The sequence below is a fragment of the Cynocephalus volans genome, chromosome 1 (genome assembly GCF_027409185.1).
Source record: "Cynocephalus volans isolate mCynVol1 chromosome 1, mCynVol1.pri, whole genome shotgun sequence".
Classification (NCBI taxonomy): domain Eukaryota; kingdom Metazoa; phylum Chordata; class Mammalia; order Dermoptera; family Cynocephalidae; genus Cynocephalus; species Cynocephalus volans.
Genome location: NC_084460.1, coordinates 2,287,493 through 2,311,791, shown reverse-complemented (window position 1 = coordinate 2,311,791; position 24,299 = coordinate 2,287,493). Strand labels below are relative to the sequence as shown.

General features: G+C 35.9%; 1 protein-coding gene across 4 annotated transcripts in view; it reads right to left on the bottom strand.

Annotated features, from left to right (window-relative positions):
• Positions 1-1,578: 1,578 nt before the first annotated feature.
• FERRY3 (FERRY endosomal RAB5 effector complex subunit 3) overlaps positions 1,579-24,299 on the bottom strand; it is a 49,647-nt gene continuing 26,926 nt past the window's right edge. For 3 of the 4 annotated variants that reach the window (XM_063104185.1, XM_063104202.1, XM_063104179.1), the window contains 5 exons: positions 22,000-22,074; positions 18,115-18,317; positions 3,383-3,440; positions 2,717-2,784; positions 1,579-2,099 (listed from right to left, as the gene is read on the bottom strand). In XM_063104185.1, the coding sequence (XP_062960255.1) occupies positions 2,007-2,099; positions 2,717-2,784; positions 3,383-3,440; positions 18,115-18,317; positions 22,000-22,074 (497 nt within the window). In that variant the 3' untranslated portion in view covers positions 1,579-2,006. The remainder of the gene's footprint in view (positions 2,100-2,716; positions 2,785-3,382; positions 3,441-18,114; positions 18,318-21,999; positions 22,075-24,299) is intronic. The other variant, XM_063104192.1, reaches the window with a different exon arrangement.

Here is a 24,299-nt window from a genome sequence, read left to right as displayed (position 1 = left end):
CTTGGTGTTTGTATTCTCATCAGTGATATGTAACATCATAAGCATGATTATTCCAATCTTACTGCTTCTGTATATAACAGTGCCAAGTGAAAAGTGGACACAGTAATGTTACATTGATTTCATAGGCCAAAGAGTCCCTTTAAACTGTCCCCAGGTGAGAGCCACCAGTTTGCAAGTAATTTAATAAAACAGCCTTGAGGTGACAAAGAAAGGGTTGGGCAGCAGCATTTCCCAAACTTCCATGAACAAACCTTTGCTCCTACACCCTGATACTTGGCTGTACCCATTGAGCTGTTGGCTGTAACCTCAGTTACAGAATTCTGTGGAAATACTCTCAATGCCTCTTTTTGAATGCCTTTTATTGATCACACTACACCCACCTCCAACTCAATCTCGGACACTGATCTATCACATCCCTGGTTTCTGCCTCTGTCTTCCGTGCTTTACATTAGAATCAGTCTCAATGATAACAGTGGTGCCTGGAAGACAATTTCTCCAAAGCATAGGTTCTAAGGGCAAGACATCTACTTTGTGGTGGAATCACCAGTTTCCCTGAAAAGGAAAGTTTTAGTGTCTAATGGACATGCTGCTGGAGTGGGTGTTCTCCTTTGTGTTACTTGGACACCTCTCTTCCTTAAGTGAAAAATCAAGACATGTTTTGTTATGGAATAGCATCTTGCATGCCAATAGAGTTTCTATAATAGTTACTACATTTAGGCATACTAACACAGTGCTTTTTTTTTTCTTGTAATCAAGTTATGCCATCTTATCAGGCCCTCCATTTCATTCCTTTGGCCAATTACAACATCCACACGACTTGGATTTGATGCAACTATTGCTTTTGTAAATAAATGTCTATGTGCTTTCGTAAATGCCTTTGATTAATGTAATCATTATTCTCAGAAAATGTTATAAATGGGATAAATATGTGACATCTGAGAAAACAGCACCACAAGGAAAGACCATGGAAAAGGAGGGGAAACAGAGCAGAGACAGAAATGGGGACATAGTTATAAGCAAAGAAATGCAAGGGGTAGAGAAATGGTTAAGGAAGCTGAGAATGCAGGAAGGAGGACAAATAAATAAAAATGATCCTCACTGTCTGATTGTCACACTGCTGATGAGCACTAAAATACCACCAGGTGCTGGTTAAGACTAAATTTACAGCAGGCTTGCAAAAAATAACACTATTTTCCCAGACCATGAAATGTTATTAATAGACAAGGCAAAGTCCAAGAGGGAAGATGAGATGGAGATAAAGAATCCAAAGCCTTTTCTAACTTATACGACCTTAGAAAGAGTAGATTAAAAGCGGGGTCTTGAAACAGGAGAATTTAAAAGAATAGGCACATTTGTCTCATATATTTGTGTTTCTACAAAAAGATTTTCACAATAAACTCATACTTGCAACATATATTTCAGTGCTTTTTATTTACTTGGAGTTTTTTTTTTGGGGGGGGGGGCAGTGTAGGGATCGAACCCTGGACCTTGGTGTTACCAGCACCATGTTCTGACCCACTGAGCTAACTGGCCAGACCCCCTATTTCAGTGCTTTTTAAAAAATATTGATTTGGCAAATAAAGTAGAAGAAAGATTTTATTTGTATGCTTAATTAAGGCTTGCACTTGACACGATTTAAGACTTCTGAAAAAGTCAAATGTATCCATGAAAATGTAGTGAACGGTCTTCTATAGCAAGAGTCCATGTATGATAAATAGGAAGTCTTAACTTACTAATATTCACAGATAGGAGGACATAACAGTAGAAAAAAAGAGATATTCTTTGTTAAAGAGACTTTAAGAACAAATGCTTAAGCCAGGACTCATCACTAGTCTGTGCAGTACATAAATTTTTGGAATGTCTAACAGACACATATCATGATTTGATTTGTGGCTTGGGTTGCAGGTTCTCTTTCTGTGCATCTTTTGCTTGAAGAATCCCAGCATAGCTGAAGTTCCTGGAGAGCTAAACAATCCTCTTCTGCAAGCATGTCATTCTATAAGGGTTCAGTGCTTGGATGTCAGAGTAAGTGTTGATGACACTCGGAAGATCTGGGGGAGCATGTTACTAAGCTGATAAAACATTTCTTCAGAAATACTCTGTAATAGGTAAAAAAAAAAAAAAAAAAAGTTTGCACTTGCTAAATCACCATCAATTTTTTAAAAATTTTAAAAGTATTTCAAAATATGAACCTAGTTCTGGATATGAAGTGCAATATGTAAAAATTATCTTTTGTGACTGATTTAACTGCATGGCTATGGACAGAGGCTGTTTTTATGGCTCCATCCTTTGAAAACTTATGTTGTTTGTCAACTAATAAGTTTGATTACTAGAAAAAACCCTAGATAGCACTACTGCAAATAATAACAAAATACCACTAATTTTGCTAAGTCCTACAGAATACAGAATCATTCTCTGCTAATGCTGTTGTTTATGAGCCCTTTGTAATCTATATAACATAAATGTGGGAAAAAACAGAAAAGATGAGTCAAGTTTGGTTTTGGGGTTAAATAAAAGGTCCCTTGAGTGGTAGATACTGACATCTTTGACAATAAATGAAGTTACTTTATGGCATCCAAACACTAGTCCCCTCAAAAAATAGGAGGCTATTAGTATTTTATGTTACATTTAGGAGTTAAGGGCAGCATGCTTATCTATATCTGTGAGAAATATTAAAAGAGATTAATTTGGGGAAAGATCTATTCAGATAACCCACATGTGGTACCAGAAATTGCACCGTCCTAGAAATTCCTCCATCCCATGAAGCCATTTCCATCATGAAGCCTAAAATAGAACAATAAAGATTGCTTTATTATGAGTCTGGTCTGGATAAACTCAATTTTCATTTGTGGGGCTTCGTGTCTTAACTTTTTAGGTAGTCATTTGCCTATAGGAAAGGTTAAGCCTAAAGGACAGATAAACTTCCTTAATCTCTAATTCTCCATGCCAGAGAGGTTTAACATAGTTTTGTTAACACACTCTTATGATTTCTCAAGTCCTATTTAGCATTCCATTTAGTATTCCATTATTATTATTTACTATTCATTATTCCATACAATAAAGCTACAACAGGTTATTAAAAGTTAATTAAATATGTGGCTTTTTTTTCTTTTTAAGAAAATAAAAGGCAATACAGACCAAGCTAGAATTAACAAAATATAAATCACATCCAACATCCTTGTATTTCAGGAAAATTTTAGATTTATTTTGTGATTGGAAAAAGATAAATAAAAAATCTTGTTATAAAATATTTGCTTGTTAAACTATTTAATTGAGGCAAGATGACAAGAGTAACTTTTGCATTCTTTCTCTTGGGTTGCAATACTTTCAATATTTGATAGGAAATACAGGTGGCTATTGTTAAATATAAGGTTATGCTCACCTTTGACACACTTAAACACCAGTTCTGCTCTCCTTAAGCACCAGGGTATAGTCATTTCCTAAAAACAGAAACAAAACAAATTGTATATTTTTAACAGAACTTCGTAAAAAGAAAAACCCCCAAAAAACCCCAGCCAGATCCTTATTTATCTATAGTGTTGACTGTCCATGTTGTGAACAGATTCAGGCAACTATTTGCTAATTCCAACTGTATTTCCTCTGGTTTTTAGGCAATGCAGCTTCTGCCAGCTGTTAGACTACACTTGTGGAATGCAAACTAATTTAATTAGCCTAGTAAATATAATTTAAAAAATAAACATATCCTTAAAACTTTCCAGATAATTAATTCTAAGGACATAAAAGTGACGCAGGAACTCCACCTACTAATCTCAATGTTAGCATGAATAATTCTATTACATTATAAGATATTTGCATAAGCAATGAAATAAATGTTCTTATTATATAATAGATGTTACTACAAAAATAATGGGAATAAACAAATATGCCATCCTAGCCACCTACCAAAACAAATGAATTCAGTTTTCTATGTTCCTTTGTAATCTTTGGCCAAATATGCACACAAGTACCAGTGTCAGATGATAACCAACACATTTATGATTTTCCATACTATGATCAGTGGGCATGCCATTTTAAATCCTCTTTCTTTTCACTATCACCAGAGTAATTTTCCAGTTTACAAGTCTTCATAATTAAAACTATAAAACACTTTTATTATTTCATCATGGTGATTCCAATCTTTTTGGATCTCAGGATCTTTTATACTCTTAAATATCACTGAGGACTCCAATGAACCTTTTGTTTATATGAATTATATATCTTGATATTACATTAAAAATTTAAACAGAAAAAGATAAAAATATGAATATCACTGAAAAACAGCAATGATAAACCCACTGCATGTTAACATAAATAACATACTTTTTTACGGAAAATGACCATATTTTCCAAAACAAAAAAATTTTAGTGAGAAGAGTAGTAATGTTTTATTTATTTTTTAAAATTTATTTATTTATTATTATTATTTTTTTTACATTCTAAGATTATTGCTGAGGAGCAATTAAGGGGAGGGGGAGAGAAGAAGTGGAAGGGGAACAGGGCAGGAAGAGGAGAGAGGAGGAGGTATGTGGTTGAGGCCTGTGGCACCCCCATCATTCTGACGGGGAAGACGTGGGGGCTTCCGGTGGTAGCTTGGTGGCTGTCACCCGGCTGGGTGTGGACATGGGGGGGGGCATGGCTGAAGCCCTTGGTCCCCCAACTGCCTTGGCTCAGGAGCCCGGGGCGCTCCCAGTAGTGGCCTGGTGGTCATTGCTGGGCTGGATGTGGATGTTGTGGGGGTGTGGCTGAGGCCCTCAGCCCTCCCCACCCCAGCTTGGGAGTCCAGGGTGTTTCCAGTGGTGTTCTGGTGGTCACTGCTGGGCTGGATACAGATGTAGGGGGTGCATGGCTGAGGCCCTTGGCCCCCAAACCCCAGCTCAGGAGCATGGGGGGCTTCTGTTGTGGACTCGTTCATCATTTGGCTGGATGAGGACATGGGGTGTGTGTGGATGAGGCCCTGGGCCCTCTCCCCAACCCAGCTTAGGAGCCTGGGGGGCTTCTGGTCCTTCTAGGCTTTATAAATGTTCTTTGGTGGTGTTAGACCTTTACTAGTTAATACCAGAATATTGTCTCCGATCTGTGGGTTTTTTGTTTTTCTTTCAGTTCTGTGTTGGATTATTTGCTATTCTCACCACTTACACTATGCACTGGAACTAATTTGTTGTCCTTTGCTTACTTCTAAAATGGGGGAACTTCCTATGGGAACCAGCACTTGAGCTCTGTGGTTGAGATAAATCACTTCTTTGCTACTGATTCTCTGGGGAAGGCTTTTTGTGCAGTGCAGGTTTTGATTGTTGACCTTGTAAGCACTTACAGGTCTTGTGAGGTCTGGTACACCTGGGTTGTGTGGGAACTCTGGTCTAGGCCTGAGACTTTTCAGCACCATCTGCAGCTCTATATTCCTGGCCAGTGTCCACTGAATGGTCCTGTGATGACTGGAGGGCAGATCATCCGTCTGAGCTGTGCCCCAATGTTCCCCTGGTGGCCGGTCTCCCCTACCGCCTGCACTCTGAACACTTACCACAGGATGGGCTGTGCACTGGTCCCTTGCAATGACTCACTGGCCTCTGAGTGGCTCCAATTTTCATTTGTCTGTGGCCCTGTGCTCCTATGTGGGTCCAAAGAAACCCTGGTAGTGGTTTTGCTGGCCTGGGGGTAACCAAGGCCCTCTTCTCCCCTGCAGTCTCCAAGCAACTTCATACAAAGGGCACATCTGCTGCTTTTGCCGCTATTGCTCTATGTGTTCACCAGGGCTGGCCTTGAAGTGGCTGGGATTCAAAAAGATCAGAGGGTCCTTTCTTTCTCTCATTGTGGCTTCTCCTACTTTCATGAACTCTGTAGGTCTCTCTTCCTCTTCCCCTGAGCTCTAGTGGCCCCAGCTTGGCTGTTGTTGCTTTTTAATAGTTGTAAATTGGTTAACTGTAGGAGAGAGTGATGCTGGGGACCTTCTATTCTGTCATCTTGACCAGAAGTCCCAGTAATGTTTTGTATTTCTGCAAATCTCATTAGTGTCTGGCTGAATAGAAGACATCTGGATTCTCATATCTGCCTCTACATTCAATCTGTTGTGTTATCACAAAGCATGATCTCACTGGTACTTGGGTAAGAATGAGAATGGAAAAGGCAAATGTCTTTCTTACCAACTACTCCACTCCACTGAAAATGCCATATGTGAGACCATCAATGTTATTAATCACCAGACCTTTGTTCAGTATTATTCTAATTGACCTTACTTGTATAATTCACATTAGTGATCATTCCCCTTCTTTCATGAAACTCCTCCCACCCAGGCTTGGGACTGATGTGTCATCAAATTATTCTAATTCTTCATCTATCTCTGACGGTCTTTGTGACCTCAAACATCCTTGCTGCTATAGCTTCCTATCCAGTTTCCTAGACTCTAATATTTACCCTCCAAACCTCTGATTTTGCTAACTTATCTTAAGTACATTTTTGATCACATTACATTCCTGTTTTAACAACTTACGATTGTGTCCTAATGTGCCATAAATAACACCTAAACCTTTCTTCACCCACCTCCCCCCATTTTCCTTCAATCCATTTGTTCTGCCTAGAATACCCTTTCTGTTAATTCCATCTATTGAAACCTAATCTTCCTTCTTCAATGTCCAGCTTAATAGCCTTCTCCTCCCTAAAGAATTTCCTGTTTCTCCAGCTACGAATGATGTCACCATCCTCTGAACTCCCAAAGTACTTTGTTGTTCTTTTATTTCAATGATCACATTTTATCCTGGGGTTTTTGGGGGGTGCGGGAGGGTGGCAGAGAAATAGGCAGGAGGGTGGGATTCATGCTTTCTCTTCTTTATTAAGTTATTAAGTTGTGGCTCTCTGAAGGCAGGAAGCACTTTTTGTTTTTGACTGGTAAGGAGATCGCAACCCTCCGCACGATGCTGTCTGCACCATGTTCAGCTAGTGGGCGCACCAGCCATCCCTATATAGGATCCGAACCCGCAGCCTCAGTGCTACCAGCACCGCACTCTCCTGAGTGAGCCATGGGGCCAGCCCAGGAAGCACTTTTTACTCACCTTTATTATCTTCGCAATGCTTTCTACAATGCTGGGCATACCGATGCCCAAAAATATAGGTTGAGTAAATTATCTTTTGTCCATGGAAATTTAAAAAGAGTGACTTTCTCTGTAGCTAGAAATAGGGTTGATGGGAAACTACTTTTTAATTTGTGTCTAAGACTCCTTGTTTTAGTATTGATAAATAGATGGAGTCTGATTTCTTAGTGGGCTAAAAAGTAAAGAATTCTCTTTTCCAAGGTCCTAGAAACTTTTAAAAGTGACTAGTAGAATTATCTGATGTTTAACTTTAAATTATGTTTATAAAATTTCTCTGCTTCAGGTTCACAAAAAGGAAGAGTATTTCCTCATAAGGTTGTTACAAAACAGCCACAGTGCCTCATGGGAGTACACACATGCCTGGAGGGACGAGTGTCCGGATTTTTGTCTTGTTTCCTCTTAGCTAAAAACATAATGTACAGTGAGAGCAGGTGACTAAGAAATGCTACAGCTATGAGACAATGCAGATAGCTTTAAAAACTACAATAATAATGTCTTATGTTTACATGGAACTTTACAATCTCACAAAAAATAACTTTTTGTAAATTAAAAGAAAAGATGCTCAGAGAGGTACAGTGAATTGCTCAAGGTCATGCAACGGCCTGAGATTTGCATTTTCAGTTTCTTAATACTGTCTTTTGATGAGCAAAGGTTTTGAATTTTGATGAAGTACCATTTATTAAGTTTTTCTTTTATGGTTTATGCTTTTTGTGTCCTAAAAAATCTTAACCTGCCTAACCTGATGTCATCAAGATTTCTTTTACGTTTTCCTCTAGAAACTTAATGGTATTAGCTCTGTTGTTTAGGTCCATGATCCATTTTAAGGTAATTTTTATATATGATATAATGTAAGGGTTAAGGTTATTTTTTTCTATATGAATATCCAATTCTTCCAAAACAACTGGTTGAAAAGACTATCATTTCTTGCACTGAATTGCCTTAGTATCTCTGCTGGAAATCAAATGATCATATATGTATGAATTTATTTTTGGATTCTCTATTCTGTTCTTTTAACCCATAGTTTATTCTTTTGCTAGCCAATATCACAGTGCATTGATTACTGTAGCTGTATAGCAAGTTTTGAAATCAGGTGGTGTACTTTCTCCAACTTTGTTCTTTTCCAAAATTGTTTTGGCTATTTTAGGTCCTGTGAATTTCCATATGAATTTTAGAATTAGATTGTCAATATATTCAAAATTGCCTTATAAGGATTCTAATTGGAATTTAAATCTATAAATCAGTTTCAGGAGAATTGATATCTTCACAATATAGAGTCTTCCAATCCATGAACACAGTATATATTTGCATTCATTTAGGTCTTTTAAAATTTCTCTTAGCAATGTCATTTTTCGTAGCATCTTTTTTACTTGAAGATATTTTAAGCTTGTCTTCAAGTTCTTTAAACACACTAATCAACTACTATATTGTCAGAATTCCGGTGCCTCAAGTCTTTGTGTATACATGTTTATGTTTGGTTGTTTCTGCTGGTTTTCATTCATGGTGTCTCATTTCTTTAAGGGCCTACTTATCTTTCACTTATATTAAACATTCTGTTCAAGAATCATAGGTAGGAATATATATAAAGTATAACTGAGTATTTGCATCACCTTAAGATATTATTCTAAAACATATTTTTTGAAATACCATGGAAATAATCAGAATAAAGGAATCATTACTATTTTAACTATTTTAAAGAAACACTCAAAATCATTATCTCACAGTAATTTGTCTTATAATCTGTAGAGTAATTCATTGACATCTATGATACATTTCAGGCTAAGGTCAAGTCTAAGCATCACTACTCACATGAAGCAATTAATGTGAACTGTAAGCACAGAGTTTTGAAGGGCTAGCCTTGAACACCAGCATACAGAATATATATTATAACAATAAATTAACATCAGGATAACGATGGTAATGATGAAAGACTGCAGCATAAGTTAGAATAGGGTTGGTTCTGATGGTATGATCAAAAGTAAATGGGGAAAAAATAATCAAGTCCTTTCATTGCCCCACTTATCCAAAGATCATCACATTTTATCCATTAAATACCATGCTTTCTTGCTTTTTATATATGTGTGGTTAACAGTGGGATCTAGAGCAAATATCTATGAGACAAATTAAGAACTTCACACTCCTCAGAATGATGGGAATTAATGACAAAGTGTCATCAATGCTACTTAGAGAACATATGAAAATACCAAATCATGGCAGGATCCCAGCATATATCTGAAGAGACAGACATAGTCCAAAAATTAATTTAATTTTCAGATGATATAAACCCTCATATTCAGCTTACTTTAAGTTAATGCTGCTTAGCAGCATATGAACCTGAATGAAAATACTAAACAGCTACATGTACATGTGCACAAACACACACACACCTGAGCTGTTTTAATATATTCCATATGCCTACATAGAGACTCCATCCCAAACTTAAAGTAGATGCTTGTCAGGTTTTTTTTTTAAATCCTGTCATTTGTCTCTGATGAAAACCAACACCTAAAAAGAATGGCTTTGGGTACTTAGAAAAGGTAAATGTAAGCTTCAGAAGTCAATAAGGGATGCCCGAGGTCCTAGGCAGGAGCTGCAGATAGTACCCACTACCCAGCAGAAGGCAGGAGCATGCCTAGGGTTCTAGGCAGGAGCTGGGGGCAGCACCCACCACCTAGGAAAAGGGAGGTGCATGCCGAAAACACCATTTCTGCATGGGTGGTCCACCACAGCCACTGCCACCGCAAGGGCAGCTTGGCACCATAGCCACTGTGCAGACAGCCCACTGCCCATTTGACTGCACCGACATAAGGACAGTCACCAGAGGAGACCAGAAAAATAAGACCAAGTCTCTTTCCTCAAAGCCCACTGCAGAGTAATAGAAGAAGCAACTGCTCTACCAGATGACCACACACCAACACAGAGATACTAGAAATATGAAAAACCAAGAAAATATGACACCACCAAAGGAGTACAGTAATTCTCAAGTACTAGACCCCATAGAGCAGGAAACCCTTGAAATGACTGTAAAGGAATTCCAAACAACAATCTTAAGGAAGCTCAATGAGATATGAGAAGACTCAGTTAGACAACATAATGAAATGAGAAAAAATATTCAGGGTGTGAAGGAGGAAATTTACAAAGAGATCAGTACCTTAAAAAAGAATGCAGCCCAACTCCTGGAACTGGAGGATTCATTCAATGAAATACAAAACACAACTGAGAGCTTAAGCACCAGGTTAGAGAAAGCAGAACAAAGAATTTCTGATCTTGAAGATAGTCTTTTCAAAATAACCCAGGCAGATAAAAAAAGGAAAAAAGAATTTTAAAAAAATGAAGAAAATCTAAGAGAGCTAGCAGACAACCTAAGTGCACAAACATCCAAATCCTGAGTTTTCCAGATGGGGAGGAGAAAGAAAAAGGCACAGAAACCCTATCCAATGAAATAATAATGGAAAATAACACGTATAGGGAGAAACACGGACCTTCAGATTCAGGAGGCTCAAAGATCCCCAAACAGATTCAGTCCAAAAAGTCCAAGACACATTATACTCAAAATGGCAAAGCTCAAAGGGAGAAAGAGAACCCTGAAAGTAGCGAGAGAAAAGCATCAAGTCTCCTATAAGTAAGCTCCCACCACACTAACAGCAGAATTCTCAACAGAAACTTTACAGGCCAGAAGAAAATGGGATTATATACTTAAAATGCTAAAAGAAAAAAACTTCCAGCCAAGAACACTATACCTGGAAGGCTATCCTTCAGAAATGAGGGTGAAATAGTGTATTTCCCAGACAAACAAAACCTGTGGGGCTTCATCAGCACACACCTGCCCTAAAAGAACTCCTCAAGGGAGTCCTGCATCTGGAATCTGAAAAACAATAACCACTACCACAAATACACAGGAAAGAACAAAACCCACTGGTAGAACAAAAATGCAAATGAGAAAGAGATAGAAACTAAATCATTCCACTAAGAAACCAACAAAATCAAAGACAAAGTAACAGGTAAAGAAAAGAACAGAAGATATTTAAAACATTCAAAGAAAAATTGATAAAATGCCAGGATTAAGATGTTACCTTTTAATAACAACCCTAAATGTAAATGTATTAAATGCCCCCCTCAAAAGACACAGACTAAATGGATTATAAACTTAGACCCAACCACAGACTGTCTTCAAGAGACTCACCTCACTTGTAAAGACATGCACAGACTAAGAATAAAGGAATGGAAAAGATATACCACACCAATGGAAAGTAAATACAAGCAGGAACAGTTATCCTTATATCTGATAAGATAAACTTTAAACCAAAAACCACAAAAAGAGACAAAGAAAGCCACTATCCAGCAAGAAGATGCAACAATCATAAATACATATGCAACAACATTGGAGCACCCAAATATATAAAGCAAACATTATTAGGCCTAAAGAATGAGACAGATCCCAATACAATAATGATAGAGGACTTGAATACCCCTCTCTCAGCACTGGACAGATCATCTAGGCAACAGATCAACAGAGAAACATAGGATTTAAACTACACTTTAAACAAACCGGACCTGGCACATACCTAGAGAACATTTCATCCAACAAAGCACATGGAAAATTCTCCAAGATAGACCACATGTTAGGTCACAAATCAAGTCTCAACAAATTTTTAAAAACTGAAATTATTTCAAATATCTTTTCAGACCATAACAGATTAAAACCAGAAATCAATAACAAGTGAAACTCTGGAAACTACAAATACATGGAAAGTAAACAACATGTTCCTGAATGACCTATGGGTCCAAGAAGAAATTAAACAGGAAATCAAAAAATTTCTTGAAACTAATGAAATAAAGACACATCATGCCAAAACCTTCGGGATACTGCAAAAGCAGTACTAAGAGGGAAGTTTATTGCAATAAATGTTTACATCAAAATAGCAGATCTCCAATAAACAATCTAATGCTACACCTCAAAGAACTAGAAAAACAAGAAAAATCCAATCCCAAAATTAGTCAACATAAAGAAATAATTAAGATCATAGCAGAAATAAGTGAAAGAAATAAAGTGCATCGAGATTGGAAAAGATGAAGTCAAACTGTCCCTGTTTGCAGACGACATAATCCTATGCTGAAAAACCTAAAGACTCTACCAAAACTCTTAGAGCTGGTGATTTCAGTAAAGTTGCAGGATATAAAATCCATACCCCCAAATTAGCAGTGTTTTTATTCACCAATGATGAAATAGAAAAAGAAATCAAGAAAGCAAGCCCATTTATAACAGTTGCTAAAAAAACCCAAAAAACAAAAAACCAAGAAATCAATTTAACCAAGGAAGTGAAAGATCTCTACAAAGAGAAAAAATCACTGTTGAAAGAAATAAAAGAGGACACAGAAAGAAGGAAAGACATTCCATGTTCTTGGATGGGAGGAATTAATACATGAAAATGTCTATACTATCCACAGCGATCTTCAGATTCAATGCAATCCCCATCAAAATGCGAATAAAATAGAAAAAACAATCCTTCCATTAAAATGGAACAACAAATGACCCCAAATAGCCAAAGCAATCCTGTGCAAAAAAGAAAAAAATAAAGCTGGAAGCATTACACTACCTGATTTTAAATTCTACTGCAAAGCTATTGTAACCCAAACAGCCTGGTAGTGGCATAAAAACAGATGCTTGGACTTATGGAACAGAATAGAGAATCTGGAAATCAACCCACATACCTACAGCCAGCTGATATTTGGCAGGGGCAATAGCAGCATACATTGGGGAAAGGACCGCCTCTTCAATAAGTGGTGCTGGGAAAATGGGACATCCGTATGTGGAAGAATGAATCTAGACCTGTACTTCTCACCATATACTAAAATCAATGCAAAATGGATTAAAGACTTATATATATAAGACCCAAAACTATAAAACTACTAGAAGGAAACACAGGAGAAACACTTTAGAAGTAGGACTGGGCAAAGACTTTAGGAATAAGACCCCCAAAGCACAGGCAACAAAAGAAAAAATAAACAAATGGGATTATGTCAAACAAAAAAGCTTCTGCATAGCAAAAGAAACAATTAACAGAGTGAAAAGACAACCTACAGAATGGGAGAAAATATTTCAAACTATGCATCCAACAAGGGATTAACATCCAGAATATACAAGGAACTCAGCCTTAGTAAAAAATCAAGCGACTCAATTAAAAAATGAGCAAAGGAGCTGAATAGGCATTTCTCAAAGGATATACAAATGGCCAACAGACACATGAAAAAATGCTCAATATCACTAAGCATCAGGGAAATGCAAATCAAAACCACATTGAGATATCACCTCATGCTAGTCAGACTTGCTGTTATCAAAAAGACAGAATAACAAATGCTGGCAAGGATGTGGAGAAAGGGAAACCCTCCTACACTGTTGGTGGAGTTGTAAATTAGTGCAGCCATTATGGAAAACACTATGCAGGTTCCTCAAACAACTACAGATAGAACTGCCATAAAATCCAGCAATCCCAGTGCTGGGTGTATACCCAAAGGAATGGAAATCCTTATGTTCAAGGGACACCTGCACTCCCATTTTTATCACAGCTCTATTTACAATAGCCAAGAGTTATAACCAACATAAATGTCCATCAACAGATGACTTGATAAGGAAATATGGTATATTTACACAATGGAATACTACTCAGCCATAAAAAAGAATGAAACACTGCCATTTGCAGCAACATGGATTGTGGAGTATACTAACATTTATAAAGCAAATGTATTTCACAGGGCCTAGCTTCCAAGGCCCTGTAGTTTCAGGTATAGCTTAACTTTTAAAAATTACACAGAGAAATGTTAAGCTTGCAAAAGACAGGAAACCTTCCCTGGGCTAAAGTCTCTGTTGCAGATAAAGAACTGTAACACAGCAAAGTTGCTGGCTGTAAGGGCAGATGTCCTTGGTGCAGCTAAATCTAATGATTGTTGCCATGACAATTATCTTACTGTTCTTTTGTAACCACCTATGTTCCTTTTCTGTAACTTTCTGGCCTAGAGAATAAATACTGAGAGAAGACCCTAGTTCAGTGTTATTTTCCAAGGAGGAATGCCTCTTTCTTGAGGGTTCCTAGAAATTAACCACTTTGGGGCTTTTCATGGCTCAGAAGAAATGGGCTTTGAGTAATCCTTTGTGTCTCCGTCACCCTGGGGGAGAGGTGACAATGGATGAACTTAGAGAAAACTATGATAAATGAAATAAGCTGGATACAGAAAGAGAAATACTGCATGTCCTCACTCATAAGTGGGAGCTAAAAAAAATAAACAAATAAATAAAAAAATAAATAAAGGTATAAAAATCACAAAAATTTGTTGAACTTTCAAAATGAGAGAACAGAACTGAGGCCACCAGAGATGGGAAAAGAGGAGAAGGGGGTTAGGAAGAAATTGGTAAAGTACCACAAAAAAATGATTACATTGTGTAATGATAAACATAGTAACAAAAAATATATTTAAAGAAAGAAGTCAATAAAGTCATGAGAAGATATGAGTTTTTGGATGTCATCATAGAATGTGGCCAGTAGTTTCACAAGGAGCTCACTTCTGGAAATAAATCTTAGTAGACATTATACAGTAGATAAGATATACAAGACAGTAGGTTAGGTAACAGTACAGAGAGATTTTGATAATTAGTTCTAAGTAATGGCAAAATGACTAAATCTTAGTGACATGCCTGTTAAAAATGCATTCAGAAAAAAAAAAATCCTTTGAAGAAGCTGTATGGATCATGTGAAACACTTCATAGACCCTTGGAACTGAGGCAGAAACTTGGGCTCTACTGTTATGCTTTAGAAGGTGAGAATTGAACAAAGAGTAGATTCTAAACCTGTGAAATTGAAATTAAAATCTCAATTCTGATTATAATTGAGATAATACCTTCTATCTAAAGTTAATGGCCATATGTTGACTACTCAACTTGAATCTTCTGATTAGGGTAAGGCTGAACTGTGGAATTAATCAGTATGTACTTTCAAGTTTTCACTGTATGTTCTGGAAGTTAGATATAAGAATTATTCCCTGAGTTTGTGCATCAATGGGGAAAATTCCAAGACTATTCTTTACTTCTCAAATATGTGCCTCATATATGTATGAGGTACCTGAAACACTTGTATTAATCAGTTTCACAGCCATTATCAGAAAACAGTCTTGCTTTGTTTCTTGTTTTCACATCCAAAAACAACAGGGTAGGTACAGCCTCTTTGGAAAACTATTTGGCTGTATCTACCAAAGCTAAACATATACATACCCTGGGACCAAACAATTCCATCCTAAGTATATTCCCAACAGAAACGTCAGAAGATACGTAATAGAATGTTTGTAGTAACACTAGTCATAATAATCAAAATCTGGAAACTACCCGAATGTCTATACATAGTAGAATGGCAAATAATTGTGGCCCTGTCACACAATATAATAACACATAACAATAAGAATGAACAGTCTACAACCACACACAGTAATATAGATAGATGGCACATACATGATATTGAATGAAAGAAGCCAGATAGAAGATAAACTACAAAAACAAACCCAACCAGTTCCTGCTTTTTGAGGTGAAAACAGTGGTGCAATTTAAGTGATTGGAAGGGAACATGAGTGTGGCTTCTGGAGTGCTGGTAATGTTCTGGTTCATGATCTGGTATTGGTTACATGGATGTTCACTTTGTGAAAATTTGAGCTATATACTTATGTGCATTTTTCTATATGTGTATTATACTCCAATAAAAAGTTAAAAACAAACAACATCTTCATTGAAAATAATTACAAAGCTAAAACTCCTAACCCCCAAATTATTCAACAAGTTAAAAATAAAAGGAAGTCAGGAACTCAGGATTCTTGACTTTCAGGTTCATTCGACATCTATTAGGTTAGATTGACTCTCATACAACAGTATCTTCAGATTACAAAGATCTGTAGAGATAATGCCAGTATGTCTTTCTTTTTGCTTATAGATTATTTTTTCTTTTCTTTTAAAACTACAATTAATTTCTCTAGTTCTTTTATCTGTCTAGTTCTTTTATCTGTCATAGGACATGGACTGTTTCAGATATCACCATTACCATACACACATTAAAATGGTAACTGAGTGTCCGGAGATTCTGTTTGTTAGAGTTGAAAAACATCACCTGAAAATGATCTGGGATCCTTGTATGAAAGCTAAAACAAATATTACCTCTATATCCTGTGTAGTGTTGTCTGAGTTTGCAGAATAAACTTCTTGACCTGAATGGATGTTTAAATACAACAGATGGGAGGATCATGGCTCAATATACTTTTGTGAATTAAATTGGACACTCTGGAAACAAACTTAATGTTCTGCAGCTGGCTGTCCCAATTTAAAACATGTAACTTTTGTAACATTGTGGGAAAGGGAATGCTAGTAGTATCAGATGTCTGGAAGTAAATCTGAACTTAGTGACTTTTGGAAACACTGTTTTTGAGGTTATTTCCCACCTACATATAACCATTTTTATAAACTGGTTAACCAGGAGTCCAGCTGCAGGAATGGTTGGATGTTTTCCTTGTGGAAGGAATTCATCATAAACTTTTCTTTGTTACTCCCCAAAGACCAGATGAACCAGTTAGTGATGATAACTTAAAAGAGCTAAAAATTCCTGATGGAACTAAAACTTTAGAAAGCTACAGTGGGAAAACAAATGATCAAGCAAACAAACAAACAAACATGTTTGTCCATCAATCCTGATACCACATTAGGTATGACTGAGGCTACAGAAGCATATGGAATGAGAAATTTGGAAGTCTAATGCAGTTTTCATAGGATGGTGCCAGAACTGTCTTAAAACAACAATGTGTCTGTGAAAATGTATCAGACTAGACTGTAAGTGGGAAACCATTTAGAATCATCCTGTCTTAGATGGAATAGTTATTTTTGTGCTTATATAGTGCATTGAAATTAAAATCAGGCCTCTTGTAATATAATGAGTGTAAGTGGAGACTCAGTCTAAAAAATAAAACATAAAATCTTTTACACTGTCTTTTACAAAATAGTATTTATACAAATCTTTTATTTGGGTAAATAACTTTTAAAAATCAATTATTAAACTTCCTTCACAATCTGCATTTACCAGTCAGCAATTTTGCTTTTTTAAAAATGCCTCCTGAAAACAAGCAGGCACAGAGTTACTGTTATGGGTCCTCATCACCAGTCTGACCACTGGCTCTCCTAGAAGGACCTGTCTGCACCCATGTGGTTTGAGGCTCCATTGTTTCTGCAGACCATCTGAAGTTGAATTTAAGCCTTTGTATTATTTCTACAACTTATGTCCTCTAACCAGTTTTTATGTGGGTAAGGAAAAGAAAGCAAGAGTAAAACCAGTCATTAAGAGACTTTAGAATTAAAAATATCAAATAAATTACATGACCTAATAAAATGGATGAGTAATTATGCCACATCTTAACTGTATAAACCAATACTTATATTATCCAAAGAACATCCTTGAGAAAATGTTAAACTAAAGCTGGCTTTTCCCTGTCACCTACCATCTCTTTCCATTACCTATTAATACATACTCAGAGAATGCAATCTAATTTTAATGTTAACCTAAGCCAAATGTAAATGTGGAGATAAGAATCTGATGCTACTTAAGACAAAAATGGAGGAAAAGAAGGAAGAAGAGGAGGTGGAGGAGGGGGAGGAGGGAGGAGGAGGAGGTGGAAGGAGAGAAGAGGGGCAGAAGGAGAAGGGGGAAGCAGAGAAGGACGGGGAGAAAGATTAGGGGCACATGCCTTATCCAAAGCTAAAGATTATTTTGATTTTCTAGTTTACCTACTATACGACAATGCTTTAATTCTCTGAACACAAATGGTTAAGGATTATTCACCGTTTTGTATTATATGTCACTCAATTCTATTAGCCAGATAGGAGATGCAAAGGTCCGTTAATTAAAAAAAAGTTCTTTTAAAATGTAAGGCAGATTATTATACAATATTAACACATAACACAGTCATAAAACATATTAACATATTCACAAAATTACGAGATTTTCTATCTGTTTACCTCCGACATATCATGCACCAGCAAGAGAGGAATGCTTATTGTTGTGATGTCGTGGGTACAGCAGACCTTGAGTATATTTCGGAGTCCCATAATGGCAGGATCACGAGCAGTGATATTTCCTGATTTCACATTGTCATCCACACAAAGATGGAAAACAACATGGATTTCTGAGAGATTAGAGTGCCGTGTAATGTAAAACTCTCCTGTGAATAACAAATACAATCGTGATTTTTCAAATGCACAAATTACATTCATTCAAATCAATGAGACTTACAAATAACTGCAACGGGCAGTCAATGTGTTGAACTAGTAAGGATGTATCAGGAACCTAAATGGGACTCCGGAAGTGACTATGATTACAGATTCTCAATTCTTGAAAAGATGGTAATATAAATAAGAGACAATAGCCAATTTTGCTATTATAGAAGAACAATTTTGCAATAGCTTTATGAATTGATATGAAGTGACTACCAAGGAGTAAACAAATCAAATAAGTACTCATTATCTTTATTTTGATGTAAATGATTAAAATGCCAAACTTAACATGTAAAAACATGTTACTTGACAATCTGTTTTCCCCACACACTAAATCTGCTCTTCCTCATTTCAATTAATGAGACCAATCTCTGTCCAATTAGTTGCTTGGGATGGAAATATAGAAGTTATCCTTAATTCCTTTCTTTCCCTCAATGTCTCTTCCCGCATGCATGGTCCAGTTCAACATCAAATATTTTCAGTTCTATTTCCAACAAATGTCCCAAATCTGAACATTCCACTTTTACGGCTATCACTCTAGTTCACTCTCCCATCACCTCTCACCTAGGTTTTTGTAATATCCTCTTAATTGATCTCTCTGCGCCCATTCTTGCCCACCTACAAACCATTTCCATACTGCAGCCAAAATGATTTAAATATAAATCAGATATCGCTCCCCTACTTGAAAGAGCCTCATACTACATTTAGAACAGAATCCAAACTCTTTACTGTGGGCTCCAAGGCCCGTCTGACCTGACTTCTTGTCACCTTTTACTCTCTCTCTCTTTTTTTCCCTTCATCTGAGATCAAATGTTACCCACTCAGAAAAGTCTTCCTTGACTATCCTATCTGATATAGGACTCCCCAGCCCTCACTCATTCTCTTTCTCACATTATTCTGTTGTATCTTCTCTTAGCAATGAAATTCTTGTTTACATAGATTATTTTAAAGAAATTAGGGTTTATGTTCCATGTCTATAGGGATTTTTTCTATCTTGTTTAATGTTCTATCTCTAGCATGCAGAGCAGTACCTGGTACACAGAAGGTACTCAATAAAGATATGTTGAATGAATGATTTTAGATCATTTATTTAATGAAAGATTTTAGGCTGAATGCTGGAACAGTGTTTCTCAATTCTTAAAATCTGTGCCTCCTACAATCATTCGTTTTTATATGTAGCCTCACTAGCAAAGAAAAATCTCATCAGCTTCTATTTTCTGTAGTTTCTGTCAATATAAATAAGTAAAATATAAAACATATAAAGAATATATTTTCACAAATACACATTCCTCCCTGGAACTTCTGACATGTCCTTCTAGGAAAGGTTTTCTCATCTCTCTTCTTCCACTATTAATCCTTGCCCTCACAAATTCTGCTCCCTCTTGCTTCAAGGTCATTATCTTAGGATTTTACTTATAAACACATGGTATATTTACAAGTACCTAGTATACTTTTAGCACTATGTCCAACATTTCTGTTACCAGTGTACAAAAGCTGTACCCACAGATGCCTCTGACAGACCCCAGGCAAAGGGCTCTTCTTTTTTTTTTAACTTGAACGAGATAAAGGAACTAGATAAACAGAAAAAGAAATCAAAGAAAGAACAGTGACAGAGATACCAAAATGAATTGAAAAAAGAGACAGGAAAAAGAAAATTGTCTGGGGAGGAACAGTCTAGTTATACTTTCCCAGGAAGGCAATGAAAGACACACACTACACTATATGAGATAATACCCTTCTGGGCCGGATGGAGTGCATTACTGCCTACACTCCTACTGACAATTCAGCTGATGGAAATCATAGTATTAAATATGGGCCATGGTCCAGCAGTGAGGCAGGATGACTTAGTGAACAAGTCAGGTGCTCCTACTCTCCAAACTGGCACTGCTTTGTTTGACCTTAAATGACTTGTCTCTTGGCTTCATTTTACCCATTAATAAAATGGGGGTCATGGAGTTGGCAGTAATGATGAAATTCATACGATATCGTAGAAAAAGGACTAGATTGGATGTTAAGAAGATGTGTTCTCTAACATTTACTGGTTGAGTAATCATGGACAAATCAATTCAACTTATTGATCATCTGTTACTTTGTATATGAAGTGGGAAAAATATTGCCTGACTGCTTTCCTTATTACAAGGTTGTTGTGAGAATCAGATAACATAAACTGTAAATACTTAGATCATGATAAAGTAAACTATTACTGACTTTAAAGTACGTAAATAAAACTTTTTCTTCACAATTTAAAAATTTAAAATAATTTGCGATTTAGATCTTTTTCATTTCCTGTAAGCATCCTGATTGTGTAGGTGTCCTTTAACTAAATGAAAATTCAGATGCTACTAGGATATCTAACTAAATTGTTTAATATTCCCTTTTCTAACTCAGACTTATGACATACCCTCCTGATTTGGTTGTAATAATGAGAATAGTAACCTATAGGCTTTTTCCAAAAAAGAGTAAAGAAGGAAACACATATAACAATAAAGAGTTAAGTTAAAGAAGAAACAAAACAGACATTGGTACCTCCAGAATAGTAAAAAGATTAGCACATTTTAAGAAAGCCACAAAATATGGATGATTTAAATTATGGATCTATGAAGAGAAATACAATAAATCCTTCATTGAAGGTATTTTTAGATGGAGAGGAGGAAGGTTTCCTGTTCCACAAAGTGAAGAAAACAGCATGTGGTGATTCTAACATTATCCACTAAAGTAGGATATCTGAAGGTGGAAGGAAACTCAGAGGCCGATGACCACAAACTAGCTGACTGGGCCTGACAAGATGAATACCAGAAATGGGTATGAAATTTGCTTAGATTAAATGTAATGTGACCTATATGCTGAAGACCTGGGGAAGGAAATGTGAGGAAACTCCCTTAAAGGAGAACAAAGAACTATCAAGAGTGGCTATTTCTGAAATTGTAAAACTTACCAATTAGTTTAAAAGACTTTATACACATAATGCACACAGATAGGCCAGTCTTGTTATGCCCTGTCATACAAGCGCTATTAAGGGTCATTACAGTGAATTCACTCAGAAGGAGGATCAAGAGACTGAATTTCCAGTTGTTAAATAACATATCCAAGAGTAGTAAAGGAAATGGAAAGCAGGAAAATGCAAGGGGAAATGGAAATAAGATTCTAAATCAGATGACCCATGTTCTTTGCATGAATTTGACTGTTTACATCTCTGTACTATTGTTTAATTTGATTAAAACTTATTTCTTGGTTCCTTAAGAAACAAAGCATAAGAGGAAATTTGAAATAGCAACAAATAACAATATAACTTGTGCAACTTCTTGAGCAATTTCTCTCATATGGATCTAAAAAAAGTACTAGTATAAAAATATGTACATTGGAGAATATCTGTGAAAGTGTACTATACAGATACAAAATGTTTTTTCAAAGTGATATACTAACAAACATTTTATAATGTATACCATAAGAATTTATGTTTCAGATCTTTGATTTTAATGTATGTGATTATAAGAAAATAGTAATTTAAAATAAAATAATACTTACCAGGTAAAATATTTAATGTATACCATAAGAATTTATGTTTCAGATCTTTGATTTTAATGTATGTGATTATAAGAAAATAGTAATTTAAAATAAAATAATACTTACCAGGTAAAATATTTAAGTAGCTTCTCTCAGCATTCTTAGTCTTGTCATCACTTTCTCCATTTTGGTTTCCAGTATCTATTCATAAGATAATGCAAGATGAAAGAACATTAGAACATGTGGAAACACATTACTACTACTATTCCCAAAACAATCACAATAAGAGCAAAAATTTACTAAGGGGCTCTATATACCAGGCATACATACCTCTCATGGATGGTCTCATTTAATTCTTACAAACCCCTATAACCACAACCTTACAAGGTAAGTATTATTACTACCTTCATTTTACGTATGAGGAAACAGAGGCTAAGATAGGTTAAGTAACCAAGCGTGCAGAGATAAGTGATGAAATCAGGTCTTGCACCCACATACTTGGATTCTAAAACCTATGTCCTTAACTACATTAGACTTGCCAAAACCCTATTTTTTCTCTGGGAGGTTAAGGGCACTAAGTTAACTACACATAAAATAACTTCATTAGATAGTTGTAGTGTGGCCATCTTTATTTTTAGAATCTGAGTCACTGTTGTTGATATAACTTGTTCAGGACTACAAGTAAATAGTCAGTAGCATCAGAAATTGCTTTATATTCAGCCCATTCCTGAAATTTATTTCTTATTTGACACAAAATACAATTAATTTCAAACAGATATGTGAGACTTTGTTTCAAATGGAATTTTTTTTTTTTTTTGAATATTCAATGGTTTTTCTTTGTCTTTTTTTAAGGCATGATATTTCTTAGAAGGATAAATGTTGGTAAAATAAACATTACAATTAAACATATATTATTAAAGTTGAACACAAATTGCATTTCATACATACATTTTTTTTAATAGAAGATACATCTGAAATTTATAAGAATTCTATCAGAACTCACAAATGCAAAATTAATATTAGCCTTTAAAGTGGCTCTCTTTAAGGGACTGTATATTTATTCCAATTAAATTAAAAACTATTTTGAAATCCATTCTGGAATGGCCTTAAGCATCAGAAAATCACATGAAGGGCCGAGCCCGTGGCGCACTCGGTAGAGTGCTGCGCTGGGAGCGCGGCGACGCTCCCGCCGCGGGTTCGGATCCTATATAAGAATGACCAGTGCACTCACTGGCTGAGTGCCGGTCACGAAAAAACGACAAACAAAATAAAAAAAATAAAATAAAAAAAATCTATTAAAAAAAAAAAAAAAAAAAAGAAAATCACATGAAAAGTCAGAATTTCAAATGAATAAACTGTATATACCAAAATATTATGGCTTCAAAAATGATCTAAATAAAGTAACAATATTTTTAACTACTTTGATGAATTGATTTATAACATCATATCTTGTAAACACAAATATTTTGGAAATCAAGAGACAGAGAGAGAGATATGTACAGACAGACAGAAAGCTCTGTGTTGCTAGAATCCATATTTAATGTAATATTTTGTTCATACAGAACCATGTAACTGATAGGCTTTGATTAAATGATCAGAATGCAGATAACAAAGGACAATAAATAAGGACTCTAATTTTGTTTCCATGGGATATGAACAAACAGAATCTCTATTAAGTAAACAAGAGAGTCCATCCCCTCTTCCATGGTAATACCTTGTTTAGTAATACTAACATGGCTACTTTTTATTTTTCAAAAATGTATATAAAATGCACATTAAACAGGTTTTGACCTTTTATTGTGGACTGTAGACATATAAAGATGCTAATAATCCCAGTAAGAAAAACAATGGAATGTCTTGGAGTAAACAGGTATTTGTGTATCAGGATGTAAACATGCAGAATACGTAGGCATGCACAGAAAAAGAAAAGACAGAGAAAGTATTTTCACAAAGCTCTTCTATAACAACATGCAGTTTCCTTTAAGAAAGTTGTCTTTTATAAACCTACTTGCTTCACTGACTCACTTAAACCACAAAGTAGTTGCTTGAACAAGAACAAAATAAAACCATGATATACATGCATTGCCTTAACTGTATGTGGTTTAAAAACTTCCTGTCATTTACGGCAAACTTTCTTTCTCTCATAAATATACTTAGAATCCTTCTCCTTCTCCCATACCTATTATGATTTCAATCGTCAGGCTATTAGTCACTACTAAGAATAATATTAAAATGTTTCTGATCACATCATTGCTAGTTTGAATGAGATGGAGGAAGAAGTTGGTAGAATAAAAAGGCATACTGGAATTTTCTAAAAGGTCACTTTGTTAGGATACACTTCTCTACTGATTTCCTAAAACTCAACCTGGGACTGTCACATGTAATACATATTGCTACAGCAAGGCTTTGTTACCTTTAGTGGGTCT